Raw genomic sequence first — 10,860 nt, forward strand, 5'->3', positions numbered from 1 at the left:
GAGTTGAAAAGTGGGCGGCAACTTCCGCGTTTTTTTATATCTAAAATTTATTAGATAAGGCAGGTCACTCCTCGATCCCACTCAGCTTTGCACGCAGCAGGTTAGGAATGTCCACGAAATGATTTGAAGTCAAGCTCACCGTGATGACGCTCTGACTGGAATTCTTGCGGTCAAGGTAGACGTAAGTGAAGATGAGTGGTGCGATGGCGAGGCGGCGAGTGGTCTCGGCTACCATGTCCTGCCAGTTGAAGTCCTCGTCGTTCCAGTTGGCCAGCGTCATCGGCCAACCGCCGAACTCCCGGAGCAGGTCGATCAATGGTTGCAAACCGTCACACTCTATGTTTTCTACAGTGTGGGGAGACCAAGGGGAATCAAGAAATTGTACCAGATTATGATCAAGATTAGGGAGTTATCTGCAAGGATTTCATGTTGTGGGCTCCTTCACCAATTATGTTTATTGGTAATTGAGATAAAACAAAAATAAAAGCTAAAAAAAATATATTTTTAAATTTTGCCTATGGTGATGGAGTTTGAAAAATTTAGAAACCTTAATTTATCCGTTTTTAGATCCTTCGCCTACTTCTCGAGCTTTTCGCGGCGAAAAATGGGCAGCCCTAATCCTTTCGCAGATGAGTTGATGAAGTCGAGCGCTCCTACCTAGCGGGTCATGGTCACCTCTTCTCAGCTGTTCCTCGGTCTCGCGTGGTAAATTGTTGTTTACACCTGTGTGCGTGAATTCTTCCCTTATTGAGCGGGTACATCTTGAACGAGTTAATGAACCAGAGCCCATATCGATGGTTAAGTTCTAACAACACGTATCTCAAAATTTGGCTGTTCTGAGTTAATACTGCTAATCTTATATATAAAAATGAATCGCAAAATGTGTTGGTAAGCGCATAACTCAACAACGCCTGGACCAATTTGGCCAATTCTTTTTTTTTAATGTTCGCTGAAGTCCAAGGATGGTTCTTACAGCGAGAAAAAATCGAATAATTGCCGGGAAAACCCTAAAAACAGCCCTTTTCTTTTTCACATACAAACGTTTTTTAACTAAAACGTAGAATCAATTTGAGCTTTATTGCTATTATATAAAGTTCATATTAAATTACAAGCACTCACTGCTATCTAAGAAATGTAGGTGTGTTCCTAACGTCAAAAAGTAAATTTGCACTTTCTTACCGCTATACAAAGTTCAAATTCAATCATATCTATCAAAACAGTGTGCGTGTGTGCGTTGGAGCACAGAATACGTCGTTGGAGGATTTAATGTCGTGTTCCGAAACTAAAAAAAAGTGATCGCGGACCCGACCAAATTGAATAGTCACAAAATATAATAATAACAACTTGGTTGGCTTCGCGATATTATTTCTTTTGTTTTACTTTCGGCAGGCAACAGAGGTATGTATTTGATACTCTTATGAAAGTAACAAATGATGAAACTGGGGGGATTTACTTCTTAGATGCACCTGGTGGTACAGGAAAAACTTTTTTGATTTCATTAATATTAGCAACAATTCGCTCACAAAATAAAATTGCACTTGCACTCGCTTCGTCGGGAATCGCAGCAACTTTGCTTGAAGGTGGTCGAACAGCCCATTCAGCACTAAAATTGCCATTAAATATGCAAAGCAATGAAACTCCAACCTGCAACATTTCGAAGAACTCTGCAATGGCAAAGGTTTTGCAGCAATGTCAATTGATCATTTGGGATGAATGCACGATGGCACATAAAAAATATTTGGAGGCTTTAGACAGAACCTTAAAAGATCTACGGAGCAATCAGAACCGATTTGGTGGTGCAATGATTTTATTAGCAGGAGATTTTCGTCAAACATTGCCAGTGATTCCACGATCAACGCCAGCTGATGAACTCAACGCATGTCTAAAGTCATCCAATTTGTGGAAATATGTCAAAGTACTTCATTTAAGCAAGAATATGCGTGTTGAGTTGCAAAATGACCAATCTGGAAACATATTCTCTAAACAACTGATTGGCATTGGTAATGGCAATTTTCCTATTGACATGTTGACTGGATGCATTAACTTTCCTCAAAGTTTTTGTCATTTAACTCAATCAAAAGAAGAACTCATTCAGAAGGTATTTCCAGATGTTGCTCAAAATTACAGAAACCATTATTGGTTAAGCGAACGAGCTATATTGGCAGCCAAAAACATTGATGTAAATGAATTAAATTTCAAAATTCAAGAACAAATTACAGGCGAATCGAGGATATATAAATCAGTTGATTCGGCAACTAACCAAGACGATGTAGTTAACTATCCACCGGAATTTTTAAACTCGCTGGATTTGCCAGGATTGCCACCTCACAATCTTCAATTAAAGGTTGGATCGGTAATTATAATGTTGCGAAATATCAACCAACCGCGCCTTTGCAACGGCACACGGTTAGCGATAAAAAAACTACTAAACAACGTGATAGAAGCAACTATATTGAAAGGAAAGTATAAAGGAGAAGATGTTCTCATACCGCGCATCCCAATGATTCCGACTGATGTGCCATTTGAGTTTAAACGACTACAGTTTCCAGTGCGGCTTGCTTTTGCTATGACCATAAACAAGTCCCAGGGGCAATCATTAAGTGTTTGAGGTATTAATTTGGAAAACCCATGTTTCTCACATGGTCAATTGTATGTTGCCTGTTCCCGTATTGGAAAACCATCAGATTTGTTTGTCTATGCGCCAGGTAATCAAACAAAAAACATCGTTTATCACAAAGCACTACAATGAAAATAGAACTGATTTTTTTTAATAATTATGATTTACATGATTAAAATTACTTACTTTTAAATGCTTATAGTGTTTTATTTAATTATTTTTAATTCACACCGAATTATTACCAGGGTGACGGTTCTGTTCAGGATAATTTTTTGCAAAGAATATAAAAAAGGTAGGAACAAAACACTGCCACATTACAAATATTTTTGACAGGACGAAGTCTGTCGGGTCAGCTAGTACTGTTAATAAAAACTAAAATTCAAGCAAAAAACAACTCTTTCTTTGCAAATTGATGCATCTTTTTCAGTTTTATGTATTTTTGGTTTTTAATTTCAATTAAAAATATGTACAATTAAAAATATAAATAGTTTTTTTGCTCTCTTGAAAAGTTGCTATTTTTGAGATACGTGTTGTTAGAACTTAGCCATCGATATGATGACCAAGACGAATCAAGAAATCGTGCTTAATTATAATCAGAAATGTGGAGTAACCGGTAACGCTGACATTTAATGAAGTGGGATCATTGGTTGGCTGATTTTTGTTGTCCATGTTGATGGAGTTAAAAACATTAACAGATCTTTATTTTTCTGTTTTTCGATCTTTCGTATCTGTCTGGAAACATTCGCGGCGTAAAATCGATGGCCTCTAGTAGATAAGGTGACAGCGTCAAGCGTTCCTGCTCACAATCAGGGCTGGTTAAAGCAGTAATCAAAGTACGCGGCCGAGTAGGGCGCTAAACAAAAGAGGGCATCTTTCGTCTCTAAAGTATTTGTATTTATTTTAAAATGTATTCAGAAAGAATCCCTACTACCTCTCAGGTTTTTTGAAGGGGTGGGGTGCGGAATGTTGTTCGCTTACACTAGAAAAATGTCTAAAATCGGCTCCTGCTGAGCGAATAATCTCTTTTAAGCTTATCCTCGGCCTCGCGTGGTACGTTTTTGCATCGTCTGAATCACACGATCGTTTTTTTGTCCCTCAGAGTGATAGATCCGACGATAGGTTTTCAGCGAACAAAAGAGTGTTCGCTCGACCCATCATTTTCTGAATCACACGGTCATTTCCACCATCCCTTTTTCCAATGCTTATTCCGTCAGTTTTCGCATTTATAACTGCCATTCAATGTTAAGCGTGGCGTGAGCGTGGCGTAACAATCGCCATTAGTGTGCTCTGATTGGCTGAAGGGCGGTGCCATCGCGGAAAATGAAAGCGAGACTTTTTCTCTATTCTTCTGCCAAAATATCGGGAGAAAACGTAAGCTTTTCCAAAATAATTATGCTATCGCTATATATAAAGAATTATGGGTGAAATGCCTACATTATTTTTTATCACTGAATTTTTATTACTGTTGATATTGTTGCCGAAAAAGCACCATGGAATAAATTATCACGCATTAATCTGTCAGGTAATAAAAAAATAATGAAAAGAAAATGTTTAGTTCCTGCTAAAGTATTTATCGGTACGGTACTAATAAAAATTATTTTGAAAAGCGCTGGCTTTAAAAATGCTGCTATATTAAATCCTGCATTAGGATTCAAAAAGTTAAATAATGCAATTTTTTGTTTACATCATTATATTTTGGATTTGAAAAAGAACTTACCTTCGTCCATGCAAGATCTGTATGCCAGTTTAGCCGCGGCCACTGGACTCGGATCATCGGCACAGTCCTTTTCTTCCAGGATCTCTTAGGAAAAAATATTTCGTAAAATTAGACGACAATTCATTCAAATCCAAGGAGTTTACCTAATTCATAGATTGGTATCGATGCATGGAAAAATCTTAATTTTTACTTGTTCCATAATTTTAACTTTTTCTTCGATAACGACCTCTTTGCCCAGTTCAGGATTTCATTTAATATTCGGCGTATGAAATTAATTGAAGTAAGAACGCTCGTGAGATGAACTTGCTGTATGATTCGTGCATCCTATGCATTTAAAAGGAACTTGGCAATCTTTATTTCATTACTAAGTTTTTTATTTTTGACTTTTTGTAAATGTTTTAATGGAGTGATTCAAGAAAACTAAGGTCATGCGGTTTTGTAAAGCATCAAGAGCGAGGAATGTGAGACTCAAGATAAAGGTGGGTGGTGAATAACTTGAGCAGGTTGAGCATTTTAACTATTTGGGAAGCAAATTAGAGGAAAGCGGACACAGTAGTAAGGACATAAGGAAGAGAATTGCATTAGCGAAGGAGGCGTTCATGAACAGGAAGGAGATTCTGAGAGGATCGTTATGTAAGAGTTTAAAGAAAAGGTTAGTGAAGAGTTTGATCTGGAGTGTAGCGCTCTACGGTGCAGAAACGTGGACACTGAGGAAAGGAGACGAGAGAAGATTGGAGGCATTCGAGATGTGGGGATGGAGAAGAATGGAGAGGGTGAAATGGACGGAGAGGAAAAGGAACGACGAAGTGCTGGACATTGTGGGCGAGGTGAGGCAGCTTTCAGATGAGATACGGAGGAGACAGAAGGTATGGATGGAGCGAGTACTTAGAGGGGAGGGGATGTTGAAAATTGTGTTAGAGGGTAGAATGTTAGGGAAACGAGGGAGGGGAAGGAAAAGAATAGGATTTTTAGATAGATTGAAAGAGAGTAGGCCTTACAGTGAATTGAAGAAGGCAGTGCTGGAAGGTAAGAGAGGCTCCCAGATCACTTCTTGAATACTCCATGGAAACCTACCTTAATCGGTAGAATACTATAATAAATTAATCGAGTGATTAATTACTATTCTCAATTATTTTCTTTCTAAACACGGACCAAGGGTATGAAAGTGGACTTCCCATTACAAAGGCACTTTGTTGCTTCTGAGTTGAACTAGCTGTATGCCATTCCTCTTCTATGATTTCTGAGTAGGTACTTTTCCGCCTGCGAACCAACGTTGGCTTCTTTAGACTCGTCAAAAATGAGCACGCAATGGGTGTGCTAAATTGTTACGTCTAGCGGCTAAGCGGGGACTCAAATTTAAGTTCCTTGCTTCAAATGATAATAATTTCGCGAAAGTAGAATTTTCATGCATTATATTTACCATCATATACATCTGGGTTTTTGCTGTATCACTCCTTTTAGCCTTATTAAATCTAATCATTCATTTTCGACAGCCTTACGCGGAAAACTCGTAATGCGTGTGGAATCGTAAGTCACCTTTCTGAGCTAGTAAGTACATCTCTCGGGGAATTGTTCAAAATGAGCATAGATCGAAGTAAACGGAAGTTTTATTGCTTTGTGTGTGAAAAAAAATCAATCACTTGCTTACATATTGGAGGGAAGAGTCAATGGATAAAGTTATTCACCTGTAGCGTAGCCAGGAATTTCGTTCGGGGGTGGAGGGGTCCAAAACCAGGGGGGAAATTTTTGAACAACACGGTACTAAGTAATGGGTTTTAAACTAATTTTAACATTTTCATAATCGAAAAAACTTCATTTGTTGAAGAAATATTTTTTTAATTCATGATTTTTCAATATTTTGTTTTCTTTTATGAAGGGAAATGATTGTGTTTTTATATTTCGGGGGGTGGGGTTTCGGACCCCTCGGGCCCCCTTCCCTGGCTACACCACTGTTATTCACCAACCTTTCAGTTGTAAGTCTAGCTTTTCGTTGATGAGTTCAAATTGATTCCAGTGAGATTGAGTGGGTGGCACTGGGTTTCCTGCAATCCAACCACCGCAGGCAAAATTGTAGAAGTCGTCACATGGGTCAGCAGATCGATTCATATTCTTTAATATTTCTTTGGCTGCAAGAGTGAAACGAAGCGATATCATTAGAAATCTTATCATAAATGTGGCTAATTGTAAGTGACACTCGATGTTTCCGTTATTATTTGAAATCATCGCAGTCACGAAGAGCACGATCGGTTTATGACGGGGCGAAAGGTTTATCACAACATTGTGCCATCGATTGACGTTAAAATTGTTCATTCAAATTTAATTTACATAAATTTTACCCACAAATAAGGAATACATTAGTTATGCCTTGAAATGAGAAGTGGATTGTTGTTCAATGTGAAGCATAGCATTTCTCTTTTTATCAAATGTATATCTTCGACGTAGGACATTCAATCGTTTATTTGAAGTTCTGATTTTCATAATTACACCGCAGTTAATATATATAGCAATATCAAATCTTCGGGTGTGAAGTGCGTTATCAACGAATAAACCAAAAGCTGAATTCATCAGTTTTGGAAACAGAACCTTCATTCTGAAATTGGTCAGTAATTACTCCAACGTGGAGGGTTGAGGGCTACAATGATGAGCTATCCAAGGTGATGTCAGATTTAAAAAATGCTTCAATTGTTATAGCAAATGTTACCTTAATCGTTATTGAGGGTGAGCTATCGATAGAAATTCCTTATCAATTCTTGGTTCACTGACCTGTTGCTTTACAAGCTTTTGTGCTGCATACTTCTCTATCGAGAATATGAGCTATGTCATTCTCTTCCTCTTCTACAATGAGCTTTGCCAATCTTCCTAAAATAAAATCAGAATCATTATTTCGTTCCAAGCAGTTTATCATTTTAGCATGCAATGCAACAAATGGCCATATATGGCCATTATAGCCTATAGGCTCACGCTACTACACTATTAATTTTCCCCTTGTATTTTACTACAATTACGCCCAGAATGATAATAGAATGTTAGACTTTGTTATAGCAAAAAATAAAATCTGAAGCGTCTGATCACCGCACAGGGATATTTTTGCAGAGTAATTAAAATGAATGAGACTCATACCTAAATAGCTACTATCCGACTGTGTCAAACTCCTCTGTCGTATGTGGGCACATTGTATTATATTCACCGCAGTAATGAAATAAAACAATTCCCATGTCTTTAGCCTAATGAAAGAGTATAAGAAATTTTATAATTCGTCATTTTTGTACTATGTTAATGCGTACAACATTGTATTTGGGTGAAAAATAAACTTACCGCATTCCTGTTCCTTGATGCTCAATTTTATTCTTCACTCTGTGACGGCTCAAAAATGTTTGTGTCACATCAGGGCGAAGAATTCAGCATCCTAGCTGCTGCTCTATCGCTACCGGAAAACTCCAGCCAATCTTGTACCCTGCCACCGCCGAAACTGATTACCGGGAAAACATCCTCCCACATGAAGATTGGGAAGAAGAGGAAACATCAATTTCCATTCATTTCGCATTTTTCATCAGTTGTCATGGTATTAAAACCTAATAAGAAAGAACAGAGGAGCGAAAATATTTTGCGGGCGCATGTAACGTAAATATTTTGCTTGTTTGCTCATGTTGTATAATAAAACGGACGGTATTTCTTGAGGAATAAAGGAGTAAAATATCTTTTCGAGTTTAAATTTTTATGTGAATTTATCTCCTGCAGGCGATAGGACTGTTTAAGTGATTAAACTCTCGATTACATAAATCCTTAGATTTGTCTTAGATAACGTTGTAGTGCGCTACCTACTATTGCAATTGTGTAGAATTTACGTCCTCGCTAGATTACAGGTCTTTCATTTCAGGAGTACTAGCTCATACCCCGGCTAGCGCTGCTAGTGGTGATCTGAGTCGCCAATACTAACATTTCGATTGTATTGAATCTCTTCAAATGTTATCTCTATATTGCCATAATTTATGCATTGGCATGGTCCTTCCGCCTCTTAAGCGAATTTTAATAAATACTCTAAACCCAACTCGTGATATCTATAACATTCGCGTGTTTCCCTCTTTTGTCATTAGTTGATACTCAATTCTCAATATGGTCCCTAAAACACTAAAGGCTTATAAATCATACGTTATAAGCATTATGGCAGCCTCCCTTGCCTTCAAGCACTTCCCTCTTCAATTCAGAATAAGGCCTACTCCCTTTTATTCTATCTAAATATCCTATTCTCTTCCCTCCTACCCCTCGTTTACCTAACATTCTTCCCTCTAACACCGTTTTCAACACTCGTATCCGCTAAGTACTCGCTGCATCCAAACCCTTTGTCTCCTCCGTATTTCATCCAAAAGCTGTCTCTCCTCACCCACTATGTCCTGCACTTCGTCTCTCCTCCTCCTCTCCGTCCACTTCGTCTTCTCCATTCTTTGACACCCACATCTCGAATGCCTCCAGTCTTCTCTCGTCCTCCTTCCTAGGTGTCCACGTTTCCGCACCGTAAAGAGCTACACTCCAGATCAAAATCTTCAGTAACCTTTTCTTTAAACTTTTATACAACGATCATCTCATGAGCTCCTTCCTGTTCATGAACGCCTCATTTGCTAATGGAATTCTCTTCCTTAATTTCTTACTACTGCATCCGTTTTCCTCTAATGTGCTGCTTAAACAGTTGAATTACTCTACCTGCTCAAGGTTTTCCCCACCTAATTTTATTTGGAGTCTCACATTCCTCGCTCGCGATGATTTACAAAACCGCATGACGTTGGTCTTCTTGTGATTAATCCTCATTCCATACTCCTCACATTGCTTGTCTGATGCATCCACCAGAGCCTGCAGTCTCCTCACTGACTGGTGGCGCTATCAACGCTTGATCATCCACGAACCTAACTGATTTAAACACTATTCCTCCCACTTTTGCTCCAGCTCCCAACTCATCCCATTCTTCCCTTTCCATCTCCTAAGCGTATGAGTTAAAAAGCAGCGGCGATAGAGAACAGCCTTGCCTCACTCCTCGGCCAATGTTTGCCCACCCAAATTATCCGTCCGCTACCCTCACTTGGGCAGTTGGGCCATATAAAGATTACGAATCAGTCGCCTATCCCTCCAATTAACGCCTAATTTCATGAGAATATCCATTAACTTCACTCATTGTCTGTTCACTTTGTCAAATGCTTTTTCAAAATCCACGAAACAAGCATACACGTCCTGGTGATATTCTAAATTCCTCTCCACGAGGGACCTCATTATCGCTATTGAATCACGAGTTGACTTCCCTGCTCTGAAACCAAACTGATCTTCGTCCAAAGACTCATTTGCTCTCGCCTCCATTCGTCTGTTCAATATCCTCAGTTTCAATTTCGCCGCGTGCGATAATAGGCTAATAGTCCTATAATCTCCGCATTCCACAACTTTCTTCATTTTCAGTAGCCGAATTAGAATAGTCTTCACGAAGTCTTACGGCCAACATCCCTCCTGATAGATCCTTCGAACTAGTTCGAAAAACCTTTTCATACTATCCTTCCCTAGGTTCTTCAGAAGCACACACGGGATATTACCACGCCTACTGCTTTCCTGGCCTACATATCACGAAGGGCTCTCAATTTCCGCATGTAAGATCCCCGGCCCAGATTATCCTCCTATAAAGTCAATCTCTTCTGCCTGTTCCTTCCTTCATAAAGATCCTCCACGCATTACTTCCATCTACGCTGTACCTCTTCTCGCTCGATTAGCATCCTTCCATCTTAAGTCTTAATTTTAGACATGGCTTGCCCTATTTTGCCGCCCGATAGCGACTTAACTTTGGCTTACAACGTGCCTACCTCTCCTTTCTTGTGAAACTTTTGCATTTCCTCACAGTCTTTTCCACCAAGCCTCCCTTGCCCTCTTAGTTTCACGCCGTAATCGATTATTTATTTGTCTATACATTCCCCGACAGTGGCGCAGCGAGGGGGGTTTGGGAGATAATCCCCCCCCAGAGCTCAGAGAAATGTTTGTGTTTAATCCATTTTACTTAATTGGATTGATGTTACTAATAGAATAGTGTCAGGATAAATAAAATATCCCTCGAAAAGCCGTAAAACTCACGATTTTTAGCCATTTATCTTAAAATTCCGCAAGTAATTAATCTCTCACCTTCCGCTTATCCTGGTGGGAAGTTCATCCGACACACCCCGGTATTAGTTGCACCTAACCCCCCAGCCCCTGCTCCCGGATATCTATCTATCTCCCGGATATTATGTACTATTTTCCACTATATCCTGATATTCTCTCCTCATAGTCCTCTTTAGAGCTTCTACATTCCATGTCCTCGACTATCTAACTTTCATAAGTCTTTTAAATCTTGCGTTGCATTTCATGGGCACTATTTGTCGTCTGAATCAGCATCTGCTGCAGGGAAGCTGCGAGTTTTTTCACACTATTCCTAAACCTCTGTCTTACCATGATGTAGTCTATCTAATATCTCCCCATATCCCCTGGACTTCTACATGTGTACCTTCGCACTTTATGATGA

The 10,860-nt window shown here is 39.2% G+C and overlaps 1 protein-coding gene across 1 annotated transcript in view; it reads right to left on the bottom strand.

Moving 5' to 3' along the window:
- LOC124158749 (neprilysin-4-like) overlaps positions 1-7,891 on the bottom strand; it is a 22,692-nt gene extending 14,801 nt beyond the window's left edge. The window contains exons 1-6 of the mRNA XM_046534023.1: positions 7,650-7,891; positions 7,455-7,558; positions 7,098-7,193; positions 6,299-6,460; positions 4,335-4,418; positions 140-345 (exon numbers count right to left, since the gene is read on the bottom strand). Of these exons, the coding sequence (XP_046389979.1) occupies positions 140-345; positions 4,335-4,418; positions 6,299-6,460; positions 7,098-7,193; positions 7,455-7,558; positions 7,650-7,654 (657 nt within the window). The 5' untranslated portion in view covers positions 7,655-7,891. The remainder of the gene's footprint in view (positions 1-139; positions 346-4,334; positions 4,419-6,298; positions 6,461-7,097; positions 7,194-7,454; positions 7,559-7,649) is intronic.
- Positions 7,892-10,860: the final 2,969 nt, after the last annotated feature.

The sequence above is a fragment of the Ischnura elegans genome, chromosome 5 (assembly GCF_921293095.1).
Source record: "Ischnura elegans chromosome 5, ioIscEleg1.1, whole genome shotgun sequence".
Classification (NCBI taxonomy): Eukaryota; Metazoa; Arthropoda; class Insecta; order Odonata; family Coenagrionidae; genus Ischnura; species Ischnura elegans.